The 21670-nt window shown below is 43.9% G+C and overlaps 1 protein-coding gene across 1 annotated transcript in view; it reads right to left on the bottom strand.

Moving 5' to 3' along the window:
* Positions 1 to 21670, bottom strand: part of RPS6KA1 (ribosomal protein S6 kinase A1) — a 97917-nt gene that overhangs the window by 42865 nt on the left and 33382 nt on the right. The window contains 1 exon segment of the mRNA XM_083511915.1: positions 4112 to 4205. Coding sequence (XP_083368041.1) covers positions 4112 to 4205 — 94 coding nt within the window.

Genomic DNA, 21670 nt, shown 5'->3' with positions numbered 1-21670 from the left:
CTGTATATATTTTTCAGTTTGCTTTAAATGGTAAAACTTACCTAATTTGCACTTCTCAAAACAATATGCAAACCAAAACACAGCCATCCTTTGAAATTTTCCATTTTTTCTTATGTTCTGGACTCCCACTTGAGTGCTTTTTTGTATGTGAATTTTATTTATATGTTTTCTTTTCCAAAAGAAAAGAATTGTTGTATAAGAATGGAAATTGATACGAGTGTATAACAGAAAATCCCACTTGAGTGCTTTGACTGCAGTTGCTTTGCTACTGCTTACTGATAAACTCTCTGCAGTAATACAATACCAGCATGGAAAAAGAATTTTGGCTTGAGCCCTAGACAGACCAAATGCCTGACTGCTTCTCTGCAAGCTACAAACTCTGTCCAAATTCACTCTCCTCTCCCACCCGCTACACCTTTGCAGGTTGTGTGAAATAGCTCTTGCGCTACCTTACACACAACACACACAAGCACCAGTTGATTGGGAGATGTTCTGATCTCCCAGCAGAGTTGTGGATCTGCAGAGAGAGAAAGGCAAGCCAGCCATTCTCCTGTACAGAAATCAAATGCATCCTGTAGAAGGTGGCTAAATCAGTATTGGTTACAACCAGAGCACGGATCAGAATTTCATAAACAGGAAGCTGCCGGTGTGATAAAAGCTGCTTCAAAACAGCAGCTGTCTCTTGCACTATGCACTAGAAGTGGGCTTCTGGCCTCACTCTGAAGGCTATATATAAAAAGCCTGCACGTGCAGATCATAACACACACAAATAATAGAATCAAATAAATGTTGGTCTCATTGTGGTGTTAACCCAAATGGAGTGCCTTCTTCCATACAAACATGCTCACATTTGCCAAGGCCTCTTAGGGCTTCCTTGACATCTAGAAATCACAGAATGACACCACAGGATCCTGGTTATGGAATGCCCTCCCCAAGGAGATTCCCCTGGCACCCGTATTCAGGCTAGAATACAATATTGTATTCTCCAGGGTGTTTTAAGCAAATGAAGCTGCCTTATGTCAGACTCAGACCATAACTTCATGTACCTAAAAACTTTAGCATGCAAAACATGTGTTTTGTCATTGAGCTACAGTCCTTCCCCACAAAATGCCTGCAAAATGTCTGCACAGGAGATACAAGGTCAGACCTTTGGGTCCATGTAGCTCAGTACTGTCTGCACTAACTGGCAGCAGCAATCAAGAATTTCAGAAGGAAGACTTTGCAGCCCTACCCACAGATGCCAGGGACTGAACCTTCTGCCTGCCCCCTTCACTCACCCTCCAACAACTCGTTTTTTTGCATCCTGTCCAGTGGACTGCTGGGGGAGAAACAGGTGGCTCTGGCCAGGGGCCCAGGCTCCTCCCACCCACATGAAAATTAGACCAAGGGCCACAGGCAGCCTTTGAGCCAGAGACCCACCCCCCACCGCTGTTTCGTAACATGGATGGCAAAGTATGGCATTCCCAGTATGGAGAAAGTAAGCCTTGCTGTGGATAGTCAGAGATGTACTTCCACCTCCTTATGTGTGCACTGAGGCTACTTCCTCCTAGGTTCTGGGAAGAGGTTGGCCACTACAGCCTCAATATGTGGCTATGCCAAACACTGATGTGTAGAGATAGACATGTGTGTGCATGCATGCACAGGTAGGGAAGCCACAAGAGCCAAACATGCACAGTTATTGCAGGCACACCCTACTGTTCCCTACGCAGGCATTTTTATGGCTCACAGTCCTGGAAAATGAATAGCATAAAGCTGTACCCAGAGCTGCATTCAGAGTTATAGCCATTAAAACGTGGGGAGCGAGCAAAAATGTGACATCTCATTTGTAAACAATTTGGACAATTATCATTTCATATTAGGGGATGGGTGGGCAAGGCAAGCCTCCAGACAATATGAAACGGCTCAGTGAGACAGAATTACTGCTGTATTGTGAAAGGTCAATAAAAGATTGAAGGAGAACTTAAGAACTTGTGAGAAAATGCTTACACGGAGCAGACACACACATCTGGCTCCCTTGCGTGCTTTGATACACTTTTATTGTGTACATAAGCAAGTGCTGCACGCACAGACTTGTGCTGACACCATTTTCTTCTGGAAAATGATAAGAGCTGTGTTTAGGCGCAACCAGCACACTTGGCACAGTTCACAGCGGTAGCTTTCAAACTTTCAACCTTCAGGGAACACTGTCAGTTATTGCAACATACTGGGGTTCCTCAGAAGAGGGCTTAGAGGAGTACACTGGAGCAAAACAGTTCTTTGGCCAAAATTTCATTGTCCCCTCATGCTCAGTGCACTGAGCACATCCTTCAAAACAGGTCTCTGGCATCAGAGCACTGCAGAAGAAGATCAGCAGAGATAAACAAGTTCTCTTTCAGGGAATGTTGCCCACTGTTATTTAAACATTTTGACCGAAGAGGAAACGGTTGATAAGGCACCAAGAAATCTCAAGGTTCCCCGGAACAGAGTTTCTAAATCAGCAGCCTGAAAGAATAATAGAAGAAAAAAAACCACCCAAGGAAATAACCCAGAGAGGTTGGGGTGGTGGCAAAAGCCAGGATCGATAACCAGTTTGGGAGACGCCTTAGAAAGCTGTGTTGAAGAATCTGAATTTAAAAATTAGCCTCAGATTCTCACACCCTCTGCACATTTAAAGCCTTTTATTTCTATTTTTGGAGAAGTGTGTGTTAGTACAACCTAGATTTCTTTCTTTCTTTCTTTCTTTCTTTCTTTCTTTCTTTCTTTCTTTCTTTCTTTCTTTCTTTTTAAACTACAAAAGAAACCAGAGATTGAAGTACCCTACTTACACCTAATTTATTTTGTATTGCATGTACAAGTAAATATTTAAACACCTGCCATGATCACTTACCTAAATCGCTTATTAATAAGGAAAGGTGTAGAAAATTATTGCAGCTGGGTGGCTTTTTGGCCCGGTGGGCAACATCGTTTACTCTTCACCACTGTGGCAGGTCAACTTTGACAGGTGGGAGGGACCATCTACTAGGGAAGGGCAATAATAGCTTTTCAACATCGCGGTGTATCGCAAGCCAAACACTGTGGTTTGGTGACATACCACAATGTTGAAAAAACAAGATGCATTGGCCCCTGCCTGCGAGACACTGGGTGAAACTGCCCCAGCTCGCACCTTGAGAGCTGAGGCAGTTTCTCCCAGGTGTTTGCAGGTTGGGACAAGGCAGCTTGTTTGCACAGCTCAGTTGGAGATCGGGAAAGTTCCCCCTCTCCATCTGAGACAGCCCCCAGTGCTCTCCCCGCGTGCCCATGAGCAGGCAGAGCATCGTGGGCTCCTTTAACTGCTCACTGCAGGGAGCATCAGGTATGGGGCAGGTGACATGTTCCATTAAAGGGGTCTGTGGGCCAGACCTCTTCCCCACCTCTTCTTACACTAACACTGGTTGGACAAGAAGAGATACAAAATGGGCAAGGCAATCTCTTAATCTCAAGCTCTTTCAGCAGAGATGAGGAGTGGAGTCTCTTTAGATGCAGTTGGATGGGGCTGATGGGAGTTGGGAGTCCGACAACATCTGGAGGGCCACAGCTTCCCCATCTCTGCCTTAGATAAAGTCAAAACTCTGGCCATGAATGGGTTGGGTGGGTGTGGAGAGGGTTTGAATTGTTCTGCCCAACAGTAAAGCCGTCCTACAGACAACCACACAACACAGGTTCACAAATGAACAAAAGGTGGTTATTTATGTCTCAATCTCTCATTACAAGGAAGATAAAGTTGTCACAGGAAGGAAACCCTCTTCCGGAAGGTGTGAAGTCCAGGAGGCTGCAAATAGACACTGCCAGTTGCTAAAGAGGAATTTGGCAGTGTGTGGATGCCTCATAAAAATGAGAAAATCAATTTAGGGGTGGAAGTTGCCGACCCGAGCTAAGGGAAAACAGGGGTACGTTCCATGGAAGGGCACTGGGTCTTTCGCCGTGAGCCCCAAGTTAACTGACAAAGGCAGGATTTTTAAAAAGACACATTAAATTTGTCCCTTCCTCCTCCTAAATTTGGCTGTTAACCTCCATGATCCATAGTAACACACAAGCAGAAGCTGGACCATTAGGGCAAATGGGGCACTGTTCTATCAACTGCATGCCTACTTACAACCAGTCCGCGGGTGGCTCTGCCTGTCATTGCCTCTGGCTCCAGCAAGTGCTTGTCTCCCTGCAAGCTAATGTGCTCATGTCCTATGAGAAACCTGCAAGCAGGACATAAGCACATTAGCACACTTCCTGCTGGTGCTCCCCAGCAATCTCTGTTCAGAGGTAGGCTGCCTCTGACGCTGGAGGTAGGACATAGCCATAATGACTAGCCACCATGATAGTCTGATCTTTCATGAAATTATCTAAACCCTGTTTAAAGCCAACCAAGCTGGTGGCTATCACTACATCTCATGTGAGCAAATCCCGAAGCTTAATTTTCTGCTGTATGGCATAGGAATGGGGTTTGTGAGTCCTCCCCCCCCCCAACCCGCAGGAGACTAATCCAGTAAGTTAAGGGATGGTAAAGCCACAAGACTGAGTTTCAGGTTAGCAAATAACTGCAGCAGGAAATAAGAAGCCCTCTGCCTCAACCACACTCTTGCTCTTCTGTTTCATTTTAAACATTTAGATTCCAGACTCCTTCACATTCCACACCTCTGGTGTATTTCTAGGGTGTGCAAAAAAAAGAAAGAAAGAAAAGAAGAAAGGTCAGAAACCTCAGCCAGTTTCATTATATATGCAACAGAATAAGGTGGCAGAATAGACTGTACCACTTCACACTGTAGTGGGGTGGTCATATTTGCACATGCTCCCCTTTAAGTGGAAATTCATCCCAGCTCTTTTTCCTCCCTATTGTGCTGCTTTTCTGTTTTCAGTAAATTTTTGTTTGTTTGCTTGTTTGTTTTGTTTTGTTTTTAAAGAAAGAGCATTCACGGGAACCCACCTTAGAAGCTACAAGCTGAAGTGGTGCAGCCCATTCTATCACCTCAGTCCCACCTCATTTACCTGCATGTACAGCTCAGGCCAGTGTCTGTACTTGCTGGTAGGATTAAGCAAAGTGCTTTTGTGGTTTAATGCGGAATGAGTTCTCAGAGTTGTAAAATTCCTTGTGCCTCCTGCAACAAGAGACACATAATTTGCATTTGCACTTCCCATTTGCTGGGACTGACTCTGGCACTTTGGGGCACTAAGAGTTACAAACACAGTGCTCAGGTACCTCCTGCAAGGAGAGCAGACAGGAAGCAGCAGCATCTTGCCCGTGGGGCTGCCCCACTGAATCATGGGGGCCACATATCAGAGGCAAAACACCTGCTGTTCGTATCCCCAACCTGAAGTTCAATCCCCAACACAGAAAGATCAGGTAAGCAGGTTCTAGGAAAGACCCTTTGCCTGAGACCCTGAGGAGTCACTGCCGATCAATGTAGACAATATGGACAAATGGTCTGAAGTGGTATATAGGAAATATATTCCTATATTTCCAAGCAATGCTCAAAAACTGTCAAGGACAGATGCTTTCCTATGCCTAGAAACATGAGTTTACATTCAGATCAGGGCGGGGGGGGGACCTTTGGTCCTCCAGATGTTGTTGGACTACAGCTCCCATCATGCTCAATGTCTGGCCATGCCGGCTGGGGTTGAAGGGAGCTGGAGCCTAATGAAATCTGGAGGACCACAAGTTCCCCACTTGTGAGCAATGGCTTCTCTGTAGGTTAGGATCCCAGCAAACAACAAACAAATTCCCCATGTGCTTTCCATGCAAGTTGTACTAACTGCACAAGCCTCAAGGGGGCATGATAACTCTGTGGAACAAAGGCAGGTTGTTGGGGGGGGGGGGCAGGGGAAATAGGGTCAACTATTTCCAATGCAAGTCCTAACAGTCCTCCATTATTCCCTGTTTAAACAGCCATGGATGCTTGACGTTGAAAGGACAGAAGCCAGAGACAGCAGCAGCAGTGAGAAAAGGAGTAATCTGACACTCACAGGAAGCACAAAAGAGATAGGTTGACTAAGTCAGCTTCGTGAAAAGTGTGGATTTTAGGAGCAGTTAACACGCTGGTCTATACTGCACTCCCCAAAAAGATGGTCTTTCATTTTGGTTACACAATATGCTTGAATTAGTGCCCATTACAGTCCTGCAGAGGCCACCCCAACACCAGAGGGAAAAGTGGGTGGTACCATCAATGCTCCAACAATATCCGTCCCAAAGAAAAGAGTTTGAACATTTACTTGTCTTTTTTCTTTTCTTTCTTTCTTTCTTTTTTTTGCACACTTGCACTTCAGTGCAAGAATTAAAAGTTGACAAATGGTAAGTGGTAGCTGTTGAAAAAATAAGTGTTGGGGGGGAAAAGGGACTGTACCGCAGAACATATGATAGGAGAGGTGCCAGAGACCAATGCAGGTAAACACTCTGTTCATGGACTGGAAATGGAAGTGGACTGAACTGAACCTCCCGCTTCCTTTAAGCAGTTGTGGTCAACCGCAGGACTGGGGGCCAAATGCAGCCTCCAGCTCTCTCTGTCCAGCCTTTGGTAGTCTCCCCAGGCAACACCCCTCACTGGTCCACTCCTGAGTGCTTTTGCTTGGCTGGAATGTGTCCTTGAAATGCTTCTTGTTTGCCTGGCTGGAGGAAAGAGAGCGTGTATGTCCATGTGCAAGGGAGAGAGAAAGAGAAAGAGAAAAGGACCAGAAACAATTCACTTTTGCATGGCTGGGGTGTAGCCGATTCTACAATGGTAGGAGACACACCTATTGCTCCCCACAGTTCTGCGTCTGGTGCTGCCTATCACAGGCATGTGACCTCCAGAAGGTTTTCCCATGCAGAAATGGAGCCCTCAGGCTGAACATTTTTTCCCTACCTCTGCTTTTTAACTTTAACAAGAGTCCTATGAATTCTGGACAGGTAAAAAGCAGTGCTGCAACCAGAAAATGCTGGCGTGAATTAGGCTTTGCCAGTCCAGTCAGTTGTGCAAAAGGCTGGCATTAATTGCCCTTAAATATAGCACAAAGCAGGAGGTTTTTTTTAATGATTGCCCCTCCACCCATGTATTTAGCCATTCTTGTTTTATCTGTAAGTTGTCTTGAACCCTATCAGGGGAAAAGGTGGGGTATAAATCAATTAATATATACTAAGAATAATCTTAAGAGATGGAAGGACAAAACACAGGAAATACCAGAATACAACAACTGGACAGCAATGTCACCTGGATTTTCCTCCCCCCCCCCCCCCCGCTAGTTAAATAGCAGCTCTCAAATAGAAGCACTCAAAGATCTTCAAAGGTGTTTTGATGCCGGAGGGAGGAAGCCCAAGTGGTTAAAACATTTAATAAGCTAAATAATTGACAATTTGCAGCCCTAATGGTAACTCCCAAAACTGCTGCCTGAGGAAAGTTATGTATGCCAACCCCAATGAAACAAAAGCTGCAAGGGAAAAATAAAAAGGAGTACCGCTGCCACAGTCTCTCCCAGTGAGGTCACTGAAACAGCCAAGGTACAGTACCTGCTTTAAAACAAAGCCCTGCCTGTTTCTCCATCCAAGACCAGAAGTATTCTCCAAGCCCAACCTAGAGACACAGCAGCATCCTATTTCAGATAGAGGCCTGTCATGCATGTACAATGCAAGACTGAGACATTTTTTTCACTCCCCAAGGAACTGAAATATACCATTAGGAATATCCCACTGACTATATAACAATTTAAGTGATGGGCAGCCCTCTTGAATCCTGAGGTAATTCACCTGCATACGTCAGGTTGCTGTTGCTGTTGCTGTTGTTGCTGCTGCTGCTGCTATTACTACTACTATTAGGTTGTATTCAACATTACTTATATTGAGATTAAACACACTGAACTGAATGGGCATGACTAGTGTACATCAATTAATTTCAGTCAGTCTACTCTGGGTAGAACTTAGTTGGAGACAACCTATTATTATTAATTAGTAGATTTCAACAAGCATTTTAAAATACAATATTAAATCATTAAAGCAAGTGACACTTAAGAGAACAGGGTGGATCCAAAATACAGTGGCACCTCGGGTTAAGAACTTAATTTGTTCTGGAAGTCCGTTCTTAACTTGAAACTGTTCTTAACCTGAAGCACCACTTTAGCTAATGGGGCCTCCTGCTGCTGCTGCACCGCCGGAGCACGATTTCTGTTCTCACCCTGAAGCAAAGTTCTTAACCTGAGGTACTATTGCTGGGTTAGCAGAGTCTGTAACCTGAAGCGTCTGTAACCTGAAACGTATGTAACCCGAGGTACCACTGTATGTATCTCAAAGGTCAGGGTAAAAGGCGCATTTTCAGAATACAGTACAACAAAAAGTACACAGTGAAGGTGCCAGATGCACCTCTGTGGGCAAGAAATAACATAGCTGAGGGGTTTCCACAGAGAAAGTTCCCTCTCCACAGTAAGAAGCAGGAAGGATAAATATTTCACTAAAAAGTGTTATCCAAGAGTTTTTGTTTGCAGAGGACAACAGGAGGGATAAGCTATCTTTAGGCTTATGGATGCCACTTTTCTTTTTAAAACTAGAATTCCCAGTGGCCCACAGATGTGTTTTTAAACGGATATGCAGGATCTCTTAGCAATAAAGCCATATGCCGTCTTGTGCTCTGTGATCCCAAGCAGGGTTTTAAAAGCAGAATTTCCAACTGCAAAGATTCCCCATCAGATGCACAGCTGAATGAACACAAAGCGTACTTTGCTCCTGGTTTACATCCTGCATCAGTGGTGGTTTCGCCATAGGAGTCAGTAGTTCTTATCACAGAATCATAGAGTTGGAAGCAGCTCTCAAGGGTCATCTGGTCAGAACCCTCTGCAAGATCTACTATACAGCAGCGATTAATTGATGAATCTGCCATAACCCAGTAACTAACAGGCACACGGAAAAGGATTCCTTTAAGGATATAGGCAAGGATGTGATGAAGCATTAACTGCCCAAAGGTACAGCAAGCAGAGATTCTGGCCAAAAAGAAGAAAATGTTTGAATATGGTTGGACAGTTAACTGAGTGCATTCTACCCTTACATAATTTGCATACATGCTATTCCTGACATGTTAAGTGCTTCATAAGCACATATGTCTAACATGTTAAATCTACCCGACACACAATGCCCATTTTACAAATTGCACACTATCAGCTTTCCAACTGCACACAATTTTTCCCAACTCCTTATTTTGTGTCCAACTGCACACGAGAAACAACAACTCCAAACCCTTTATCCCTTTGCTTAAGGGCAAGTCGTGCTTTGCTGGATTAGAGCAGCATAGTTTGCGCTAGTCCAGAACTCTTTGCAAGGAGCCCTGAAGCCAGCAGATGCTGGGCCACCTCTCAGCCTCCCTTCAACCCACACCTGAGCTACAGAAAGTATCCTCAAACTGGTATGCAGCTGTGGCCGCAGACGGGATTACGGAATCATGTGCGTGTATGCAGATATGGAATGTGACAGCAGAGTCATATTCCAGCCCATAAAAGAAATCTGGTGCCTTGATGGCTGCAACAAAAGTGGCTGGCCACCACATATTGAAAAACCATGCACTAAAAGGTTTCTGGTAGTACTTTTTAATTGTGCTCATCACTGAACAGACAAGCTTGAAAAACTGACGGCAGCATGTCTAAGAATTAGAGACCAGGGGGCAAACACAGTCATCATGCAATTTAGATGCTAAAAGCTTAGGAAGTTGCCTTCCATCGGAGCAGACTATTTGTCTCCTCTGATGGGCAGAGGGTCTCAGGCAGAAGTTTTTTTCTGCTCCTTGAAGAAATAAAAAAAAGACTGGAGATGCTGGGACCTTGTCCATATAATGCAGGTGTATGCTCTCGCTCTCTCTAAGCTATAAAATAAAATAAATTCCTTCCAGTAGCACCTTAGAGACCAACTAAGTCTGTTATTGGTACAGTGGTACCTCAGGTTACATACGCTTCAGGTTACATATGCTTCAGGTTACAGACTCCGCTAACCCAGAAATAGTGCTTCAGGTTAAGAACTTTGCTTCAGGATGAGAACAGAAATTGTGCTCCGGTGGCACGGCAGCAGCAGGAGGCCCCATTAGCTAAAGTGGTGCTTCAGGTTAAGAACAGTTTCAGGTTAAGTATGGACCTCCGGAACAAATTAATTAGTTAACCCGAGGTACCACTGTATGAGCTTTCGTGTGCATGCTCACTTCTTGCTCATACCAATAACAAACTTAGTTGGTCTCTAAGGTGCTACTGGAAGGAATTTTTTTATTCTGTTTCGACTACGGCAGACCAACACAGCTACATAGCTTAGGCTAACTCTCTAAGCTATGTTATCTCCCCATAAGCCCCATAAGCTCATCTCACTGATACTCAATATTTAAAATGGGCAGTGCCGGAACAGCAGAGGTGTGGCAGGTGCAAAAGGTAAATGAAGATGGTACTGTTGTTTTTTTTTTCCTTTTTGGCAGAGGAGAAGCAGGATGGGTTTGGAGAGTGGCCCAACCACTGGCACATTGTGTTTTCCAGGGCCAAATAACCCTACAGCTTGACCTTGGACATCCAGAAACTTAAGGCAGCTTTAAGTGCAGAGGCAGACATATAGGGAGGCCTTGCTAGTGTTAAGCATGAGAGACAAGCCAACCAAAAGCAGCTTCTGCACAAGGACAGGCCACATCTTATGTTGCACCCCCCCCCAAGCATGGACATTTACAGATGCTAGAATGGGGGGGACACTGATTTGGTTTGTAGCACTGAAAAGTTAACTCATGCACCTAAAATCTGTTTCTTTCTTTGAAATGTAGTTCTCTTACATCTTCTCCATAAACAGAGGGGTGTCAGGGATTCATCCTCCACCACCTTTCCATGACCCTTTTGTAAAGATACATCACACTTTTGAAAGTATTTCTATTATAATTTAACTTTATAAACAGGGATATCGGATATAATTCCCCCCCCAAAAAAAAACAGACCCACACCCCACTCTGTGCTTGCTTTGTCCAAGGAAAAATGGCCATTACATAAATTAGTGACAACTGCAAACAAATATTAGGCAGGCTTATCAAAACCAATGTTTTAGCTTCATTTACTAAATACAAGTAAAATAGACATGCTAAAATGATATCATGCCCTATGACAGAAAATTTCCCCGTGCAAACTGAAAATTTTCTGATGCAGGTTGCCACATCACCACTTATTATTCTTTGGGGCTATGGCTTTAATTGTTTTTGCTCTGTCCTCTTTTATCCACATTTGCTTTTTAAACTCATTTCGTCATATAGCAGTACGTGTACTTGTAATGCAATAAAATGAAACATGTAAACCACAACATCAAAGAGAAACTTTATGCTCCCAGCACGTTTATGAATTTCACATGTAAGGAAATGTAACAGTGAAGACACTTATGATGTCAGGTTGATTATTTAAAGCACGCACAGGCCCCATCTACAATATACATTTAAAGCATTATCACACCACTTAAAAAAATTGTCATGGCTTCCCCAAAGAACCCAGGTCCTGGGACCTGTAGTTTGCTAAGGGTGCTGAGAGCTGTTAGGACATCCTATTCCTTGCACAGAGCTACAATCCCAAGAGTTCCATGGGAAGAAGAATTGTTTGCTGAACTACTCTGGAAATTGTAGCTCTGTGAGGGCAATAGGGATCTTCTCTCAGCACCTTTGAAAGAACTACAATTCTCAGGATTCTTTGGGGGAAGCCTTGACTGTTTAAAGTGATATGATGGTGTTTTAAATAGGGTCAAAGTGTAGGAGTCCCAGGCTTCCAGTTCAATATTCATGAACTTCATTTTAGTAATCCATACAACAATCCTGGAAGGTAGGCCAGTATTATTCCCATGTCAGAGACTGGAGGAGCACTGAGGTTAAGACACAAAAGTTTGCCTAAAGCCACCTAATGAGTTTTGGTTAGGGCAATAATCTAAAGGAGAGTCTTCCTGACTTCTAGCACTAATGTTATTTCAGCTCTACAATGCCAAACTAGGAAAGCTTCATTGCCCACCACAACCCAGCAAGTGAGGGAGATTAGAAGAGAGGCACAACACAAGGGGAAAAGGAGACACTCAACACTGAATGGTGAAGGAAGGAGTCACCTTTCCAAGAAGGAAGGGGACACCATTCCAAGCAAGAATATCCTTCCTTGCAGATGTAAAGAACCTTCAACACATAATCCATGCTGCAGCTGCACTTAAAAAAAAAAAGCAGTGCAAGAAAGCAAATAGATGCAAAGGTCGATATTTTTGTTCAGCCACCGCCCTGTATACACAGCACCAACTAAGGCAGATTTTCGAAGACAGAAGACTTCTCAGAGCAACCACATTTGCTTCTGTCAAAATCTATCATCACTATCACCTTCTACTGGTGACTGAACCCAGGAGACAGAATTAGCAGTTTATTGTTGTCTATTTCATAAAAATAATCATCACAGCACAAACCTATACATGTCTACTTGGAAGCAAGTCTTAGGGTGTTCGGTGGGGCTTACTCTCTAGCAAACATGTCTAGGAATGCTTCCTCACTGAGGATGGAGCCAGAAAGATGGTAGTGAGGGTTCGCCAAAAGCAGCCAATTCTTATACTAACCTGCATTATGTTCAACACACAATAAGCGGGCTGCAATCCACTGCTACATTCATCATATTTTAGACTTCACCGATACTTGCAAGCTTAAGCGTGTCCAACTATGCCAAGCCATGGCCATAATTTTTCACATAGCACAGATACCATCTGTGGAACTCCTCACGGTTACGTGGTGTAAGCATGCTTAACCTTCCTAAAGCTTTTAAAACAACAGTCACTCTATAACTAAAAACAGGATTACTGAAAACAAAAATCATTAAGGCCGGGTACATTTCCCTCTCATGCTTGAGGCTGTTGCTGAACTTGAAACGGCTCAAGAAAACACAACAGGAAACAGCATGTTCTAATATTACCCTGTAATTCTGCAAGAATATATTACATCTCATCCCTTGGTTAACACACAAGCGTGATGTAATAACTGTCAAAAACATTTGGGAAGGAACAAGCCAACTTCAGGCAGGAGATACAGCTTGCCTCCAAAGCAACTATGCTCAGGGAAAGTTTATGTAGTAGCAACAGCCAAAAAGAGACCAGAGTTAGAAACTGTGGGAGAACAGGTTCTTCATTAGATGCACCATCAGCCAAAACCAGAACAGGTTTTGCAGTATTAGTTGCTTTTATTTAAGACGAGTATATAGAAGGACAGAGCTATAGGACTCACTTGCAAAGCAGTAGCCACTATAAAGAATGTAAGAAGAGCCCGCTGGAATCAGGCCAATAGCCCATCTAGTCCAGCATCCTGTTCTCACAGTGGCCAACCAGATGACTGTGAGAAGCCTATGAGCAGGACCTGGTGGATGAGCACTCACCCCTCCTGCAGTTTCCATAACTGGTATTCAGAAGCATTACTGCAGTAGTGGAGCAAAGCCATAATGGCTAGTGTTATGTACTGAAGTTCTCACCCTGGGCCAGCAGGGGGATACTGTAGATAGTTTTCACTCAGGTCCACATATGCAAATAAGGGATTGAAAGTGACGTTCAGTGATTGGATAGTTACAGAAAATGATTACTGTTGCGTTCTAGTGGAGCTCTATATAAGCAGGCTGGCTGAACCCTTCAGTTCAGTTCTGTTCTGGCCTGTGAATAAACAAGAGCTGTTTGAAGAATCACTGTGTCGTCTGATATGTTCACCCACAACTTAACACTGGCGATGAAGGTGGGATCGATGGACAACAGAGCACAGCCAGATGCGGCCACCCTCTGAGCGGAGCTGAATCTTTGAGCTGAAACACTGAGCAAAATCAAAGAGCAGAACCAATTCAGAGCTGACTGTTCTGGCTAGAGCACTGTGTTCCATCCATCGCCTCCACATCGGCATCGGAACCATGGCTTCACAACTTAACAGCTACCAATAGCCCTCTCCTCCATGGTACCTTCCAACTCTGAAGACAATGTAAAAAAAATAAAAAACTTGTGCATCAGGGTCCTTGTGCCCCAAATAGCAAGACTTAAGTGATGCATAAGTTGAATTAAAATCAACAGGACACACATGAAATTGTGATTATCAGTTTGTCCTGTTAGGCCAGACAACATGCAACGGGGTGGGGGTGGGGGTGGGGGTGTGCAGGGTGAGGCTGGGGGCTGGCAAAAGAAGCAGAACTGCCATGCTAAATTGCACCCCTGACCTACACATGTTCATTTGAAGGTTTGCATACAACTGAACATGCCTGTGGTTCTCTTTGCACAACCGGGAATCCTGAGGTGTACACATTTATAAGTCCATGTGTGTAAGTAGGAGGTGGAGACTACGACTGCAATCCTGCTCCCTCCTCTCAACATGAGTGCATTCATTCCATGCTGCACATCATCTGCAGAATGGTTACTGATTTCACTGGGGCTCAAAGCAGGAGCAATTTCTGCTGGGTTGGGGCCAAAGTGTTTTCACACATAACCTCTCTCAAGTCCAAATTAGACCATAGTATTGAAAATGCTATCTTGTATCACTGAGATCTTAACTGCAAGAACTCAAACCAACGTGATTTCTTATTGCCTGTCTTAAGCTTCATCTTTTCATATAAAGAAGTCTGAAATCTCTGCAATATTTATATGTGCATATTGCAAATTCTCCTCAATTTAAATGCATCACTGACTGAAACCCAAGTCATTTATTTCTGCCATAGGAGATATGGACAGACTCACTAACCTCATATTCTTAATTGGTAACTAATTACAAGATAGTTGTGGGGGTTTTATTTTCTTTTGGAGTAGACCTTTGATCCAACAGCAGGAATTGGAGGTTGAAGTGCTCTTTTAATCCACCAGTAGGAGGCTTTCCCCTCTGATTGATCCAATTATTCTGGTATATAATACATAATACAATTTATGAAATACGTAATCAATTAAGAATTGACAATGGTATGACACATTATTACAGTTAGGTTCTACCTTTCCTCTAACGAGCACCAACTGGCAAACAGTGTTGGTGTCCCACCTTTTATCCTCACAACAGCCCTGTGAGGCAGGTTAATCTGTGAGATGGTGACTGGCCCAACATCACCCTGTGGGCTTCATGTCCAACCTAGGCCCCCATCTGCACAATACATTTAAAGCAGCATTAAACCTCTTCAAGCAGCCGTGGCTTCCCCCTAAGAATTCTGGAACTTATATAAGGGCAGTTGAGAGTTGTCAGGACACCCCTATTCCCCACACAAAGCTACAATTCCGAGTTTCTTGGAAGGAAGGATTGTTACACCATTATGGGAATTGTGGCTATGCAAGGGGAATAGGTGATGGCGGATGATGCTATGCTGCGAAGACTGTACAAAGTGCAGCATGGGACTGTTTGAAAGTTCTTTTGCAAACAGCCCCACCGTGCTCTTTGAACCTCTGATTCAGAGTGTCAAACTAGGACCCAGGAGGCCCAAATTCAAATGCACACCCAACCATGTAGTTCACTGGGTGACCTTGGCCAATCATTCTCTCAGCCTCACACCTACCTTACAAAGTTGCTTTAAGGATACCAGCAGGCAGGTGGGGGGGGGGGAGACTATGTATGCTGCTTTAAGGTCCCTGGAGGAAAGACAGGATTTTTAAATCTGAGAAATCGAGTAGACAAATAAATAAGAAGATTGACTGGCATTATTTGCAAAAAGGTCATCATTTGCTTGTAAACTGAAAATATTTCTCCCTTCCTTGTATCACCCACCTATAAAAAAATTAAAATAAAAACTTCTCTCTCCAAAAGATCATTAGACAACAAATTATCAATTGAAGCAATACACCACTAGACTGCTCCTGAATTTTTAGGAGACTGTTATGGGATTTTCAGGACACCAAGAACCTGTGGCAGCTCAATGCATTGTTACAAACAGCAAGAGAAGTTTGGAGTGCTTTCAAGACATCCATCCCCCAGCCCACCCCTGGCTGTGCAACTAAGCTATTTCCACAGTGCCAGAAAAAGCTAGCTGGTTATGAGGAATGCAGGGCTCTGAAAGCTGATCCTTATTCAATTATTAATTGAAGCCTACGGCTCTGAGAGAGAGGGGGAGAGAAGGATTGATATATTTGTTTAATGGCACCAAAGAGTTTGCCATTAGCTGGGGCCCATTCTTGGCACGGGACAGTCAAGAGTTCTGGGAGGAACAGATGCATGTGTCTGAGAGCACAGCAACATAAAGAAACAGTGGCTGTGCAACACACACACACACACACACACAGCAAATCTGCATTCTTTGCAGTTTCATTTTCCTCCTGCCATACTCACCCTGTAATATGGCACAGAGGTAGGTGACAGTGACCCAAAAGGATCACCCATGTGCCCTTCTCAACCACAATGTTTCCAAGGGTGTGTTCTGAAGCTATCATGGGTGTGCTGTATTTAGCCTGTTGGGTAGATTGTGTGACCCTGGGGGCTGAGGATAGCTCAATCAGAAGACGTGAGTTCTACATGCAGAAAGATCCAGGGTCCAACCCCTGGTACCTCTGGTTAACAAGAAGCTCAGATGGCACAGCTTGGAAAGCCCTCTACCTTGGAGAAGTGGCTTCTTATCTAAACAGGACAGCGAACTTCCAAACAGCACTGCTAGGCCAAGAACCCCTGCTTCAGGGGTCACTCACACAGAACCCTAACAACCACCATTTTATTTATATGTAGACTGTGTGCTCTCCCAAGAATCTTGTGGAAGATGCAAGCATTCCATGGCAAGATCTTCAGCAGACAAGTCCATAAAGAAATGGTTGCTTGAAGATTGGACATTTGAAAACACAGTATTGCATATATGTTTTTATTCTACACTTCCTTCAAGGAGCCCAGGACAGCATATATGGCTCGCCCCTATTTTATACTCACAGCAACCCTGCAAGGTAGATTAGGCTGAAAGATGTGGAGTGGCCCAGATCCCCTTGCTTTGCTAGTTGGGGCTTGCAGACAGGGCCATGCTGTCTAGGCCAGGAATGAGAAATGTGGGGCCTGCTAATTGTTCCTTGACTTCAACACCCCTCAACCCCACCTTGCCTTGCTAATTTAGGTCAGGGATGATAGGATCCAGCAATCTCAAGGAGGCACACAGATTTTCCATCCCTGATCTAGGCAACACTGATGTCTAGCAATCTAGGCAGTACTGTGGAGAGCTGTGGAGAGCTAAAAATGCTTATCAAAGAACTCCAGCACTGTTCAAACACCAGTGCTCAGTGGCTTCCTCATCCATACGGGACTGAAACAATTGCAACTGCAAATGGAGGCCCTTCAACCTGGGACAAGGAGTCCCAACAGGGCTGCGTGCTACTGACTTTTTCTTAGTTCTGTGGGGCAATGCAATGCAGCCTGGCACTCCCTTTGTTCTAGGAATGTTTCCCCAAGGGCAGTTTGAAGCAGCAATGCAAGACTTAACATAAACTGGGGAACAGGCTTGCCTGAGATCAGATCTTTAGGCTGGTATTTTAAAGAAGTTTGTTACTTACCCTGAGCCTAAGGAATAAGGTGGGCTAGACCTTTTTTCAAAAAACAAAAAAGGGAAAGAGGAAAAGCTGGAGTAACAGAAAGCAACAGAGGTCTCAGTAGCAAGCCCTTAATATTTTGCTAATCGACTGCACAGACTCTAGAGGAGTCATGGGATGCAGGCAAGCTAGCAGATTTACCAGTTCATAAGCACTAGCTAGGAAACCAATTTAGCTAGATTACAAGCCTATAGCTCTACCCATCCTGCTCCCCCGCATCACGGATAACATTGCACTGGCAAGATCTAGCCAGCTGTTTTCAAGGAAAGCCTTCCGCCCAATTCAGCTGCTTAAAAACAAAAAAGGTTTTTTAAGATTAGAGCATCTGATACTAGCAAATGATTGGATTGCTGGGAACTTCTTGCCCTTTTGTCACCAGAATTTACGCTATGTCTGCAATTAAAGAGAGACAGGCACCCTTTCCCACTGGAAGGTAGGTCTAGCATGAAAATGGGACCTCCCTGACCTGACCAGCCACACTAAAAGCTGCCAGTTGTACCAGGTCAGAGGATGCAGGCAAGCTAGCAGTACTCTGACTGCCAGCAGCTCTCCAGGGTTGAAAGCAAAGGTCTTTCCCATGTTATGCTGCTTTTAATGGGAGATGTTGGGGATTGATCCCATGACCTCCTGGATGCAAAAACTTTGCTCCACCACTGTAATATGGTTCCTGGACCCTACAACAACCTTTTTTTTAATATTAAAGATTTTTTATTGCAAAGTAAATACACCAATAACCAGCCATACATAAAGAATAATATAAAGAAAAAGAAAAATGAAAGAAAAAATGCAAAGAAAAGTAAGTAGACAATAAAAGAATAAAGTATAATATTTCAATACAATAAACACTATTTTACAAAATAATAATAGTAATAGACTTCCATCACTCTCACAACACTTCCTTTCACATTTCATTTTTTATCTGTATTTCAGTATTATCATCTTAATATATAGATATGTGTATATATATATGTTTCCTCTTTTCCATTCACGAGGTCATTCTAGACAGCCAAATTTTTACATTAGAACCTTGTCTTTCTAAATAATCATTCAAGCACTTCCCTTCCTTCTTGACTGTATTCATTGGCTTTAATCTTAATACATCCGTCAATTTGGCCAGTTCCAAATATTCACATAATTTACATAACCATTCCTCTTTGGTCGGTACTTGGTTACCCTGCCATTACTTAGCCACCAGGATTCTCGCCGCAGATGTTGCATACAGAAAGAATTTAGTATTTTCTCTAGAAATATCACTATTCAATATTCCCAAAAGGTATGCTTCTGGTCTTTTGCTATGCCTTCAGGGCCACTTTAGGTGCGATGTTGATGTTCGTGTCTGCTACCAGGGCAGACTGGTTTTTATCAGGAGTTAAGGTTGTGTCGAATTTTGGAGGTTACAAGTGTGTGAGTGAGTGGATGTACCGTATTTTTCGCCCTATAGGACACACTTTTTCCCCTCCAAAAATGAAGGGGAAATGTGTGTGCGTCCTTTGGGGCGAATACAGGCTTTCGCTGAAGCCTGGAGAGCGAGAGGGGTTGGTGCGCACCTGCCCTCCCGAGCTCTGCGCAGCTCTGCGCAACCCTCGGGAGCCCGGCGCCAAGCCGCGCGGGGCTCCCAAAGGTTGCGCAGAGCTGCCTGCATTCCGAAGCCTTGGGCGCGCTGAAGAGCGCGCCTGGGCTTCGCGCAGCTCTCCACAAGCCTGGGGAGACCGGCGCAGCTCCCTAGGCTAGCGGATAGCAGGCTGTTCTGGGGGCTGGGGAAGCTCGGGCTTCCCCCACGCCAGCCCTGTGCCGGGGGGGGAATTATTCCCCCCCCTTTATTTCCCCCCCCCCAAACAAGTAGGTGCGTCCTATGGGGCGGAAAATACGGTAAGTGGTTTTACATTCTCCAGACTGAGAGCCTGCTCTGGTATAAAACTGGGCGTCTCCCAGATGAGATGGAGGAATGTTAGATGGTCTAGTGGGTGTGAAGAATGAGCTCATCTATGCTTCAGAAATGGGGTGAGCATCTTACAAGACCTTCCTTTGCAGCGTTCCTACGTATGTTGCAAACTGTTTCAAGGCCTTCAGATAGTCTCTAAATGGAAATCATAAAATTAATAAGCCAGTAAGCTAAGCATCTTTAGAGGCAGTCCTGCAACATGGCAGGGAAATATGGCTACCTTTGGTGGTAGATCCTGGGGGTTTAGGGCAACATTAAGGGCAACAAACTTTGAAAGCAAACAGCTCTGACTCACTGGACTCAATGCAAAGTGAGAAGTTTTGCAGCATATGAAGTGAATTGGAGCTTAAGCTACAGGAAAACTTTGTTCTGACTCATTTCACTGGACCTTGTGCAGGAAGACAACATGCCAGTATATTGATCTCCTTAAAATTAGCAGGAAAGGGGGTGTTATTTGGGTTTCAATTAAATAAAAAATAATTTTATTAGGCAGTTGTTTTCCCCACTGAGAAGTCTCCAAAATATGATGAAGACTTATTCAATTTTAAAGTTCAAGTCAGCTATCTCAGATATTAAAAGACTATAACTTTTTTCTTTAACTCTGCAAGTTCAGAAATGTACAGAGGACTTGAAGCCCAAGCACTGTGGGGACACACAACTTCAGAAAAGCTCGGGGAAAGAACAGTCTATAGCTAGTTTCACAGTTAGCATCACCAAAATGCTAAGAGGGAAGAAGTGCATGAAGACTGTTTTGAGGATTGTCCACCATCTTCCTTGTTTTTCATGAAAAAAAATCAAAGTCAGAAGCTCCTATTTCTAAAAAAGAATGAAAGGGTGCCAAGCTAAAGAACGCTGCCTGGAAAAACTACTAACCAGATAGAGACATTTGTGCAGAATTTAAAAGAAAAAATTAAATTCAGGCCAGAAAGCAGGCAAACATCCTACCAGAACTTTGAAAGTTCATTTTTCAAAAGAACTAGTTTTAGCCTGACATGTCCCAATAGGAACTGGTTCCCATTCCCATTCGTCTCTTTACAAAACAAACTAGTTTGGGTTCATGTTCAGTTCACAGATCAATTCTAGTTCATCCAAATGAACCTCAGCAAAAAAATAATAATGTTCAGCATTCAGAACATTACAAACTGCTGTGCTGAAAGGATAAAATATACAGAAGATTAAGAAAACGTCAAAACACAAACACTGTGGAATGTGAATTGTTTAATTTACATTCCCCAACAATAATGACCTTTAAGGTTAAAGACCCAAAGAGGGGGGGGAAACAAAAAAACAACAACAACACATGCAAGAGATTGAACTAGAATTTGTTCAAAGTTCTATCCCAAAATGAACTTAATTCACATTCATTTCACCAGGCTGTTATAGGAATTACTTTCAGGTGTAGTTCAAAGATTTTTGAAGTAGGCAGTGCCCTTGTGGGCAACCCACCTATGGCACTGCCTCTGCTGCTGGTGGAGAAGCAGTGCTGGCATCAGTGCTGGTTTCAGGCAAGATTACGCTGATTTCTTGCGAGAGCTCGCTGAAAATCACCGTGATCTCTCCCAAAACTGGTGCCAGTGCTGGCGCCATGTCTCACCAGAAGTGCTGATGGTAGCAGAGCAAGGCTGCACTTCCCATTTTGCCTCAAGTGGCAAAAAAAGATACACCACCTGTGTCCTAGTCTTAGGGGAAAGAAATTAAAACACCCTTCTCTCAGATATAGCAAAAGGGGCTGCTTATGCTTCCTCTATTTTCAAGTCACTTACAACTTTGTAAAAGAGGTCAGTTCAGTCACTGGTCTTCAGCTGTTGAGTCTGGACCCACTACTAGGTTGCAGCTTGATCCAAGGTAGGTCACAAAAGGAACATTACCACCATGCAAATATATGGTAAAAGACTGAGAAATGGGTCCCCAAATGCATGTTTGGGTTAAAAGTGGGTGCTGGGTTTGAAAAAGTTGAAGATACCTAGGTTGAGTGATGGTGAAATTTGTAAATTTGCACCTTTTTCAAGTGGGGGAGACCAGCCTACAACCTTCAGTGTTGTTGGAGTAGAACTTCCCTCATCTCTAATCATTGGTCATGCTGGCTGGAGCTGTTGGGCGTTCTGGAGGTTATCACATTGGCTACCATGCTATACAAATCCTCTCTGAGGCTGGCGCTGTAGGACAAAAGTGCCCTCTGTCCAAGTCAGGTGGAATCTTGTGACACCCACTCATCTACGATTTCAGGAATAAAGTTAGAAAACGGAGTTTCTGTGACT

This window comes from Podarcis liolepis, assembly GCF_965112155.1.
Source record: "Podarcis liolepis genome assembly, chromosome: 7".
In the NCBI taxonomy this organism is placed as follows: domain Eukaryota; kingdom Metazoa; phylum Chordata; class Lepidosauria; order Squamata; family Lacertidae; genus Podarcis; species Podarcis liolepis.
Note: the sequence above shows the minus strand (reverse complement) of the source record. Positions and strands in the feature narration are given on the sequence as shown.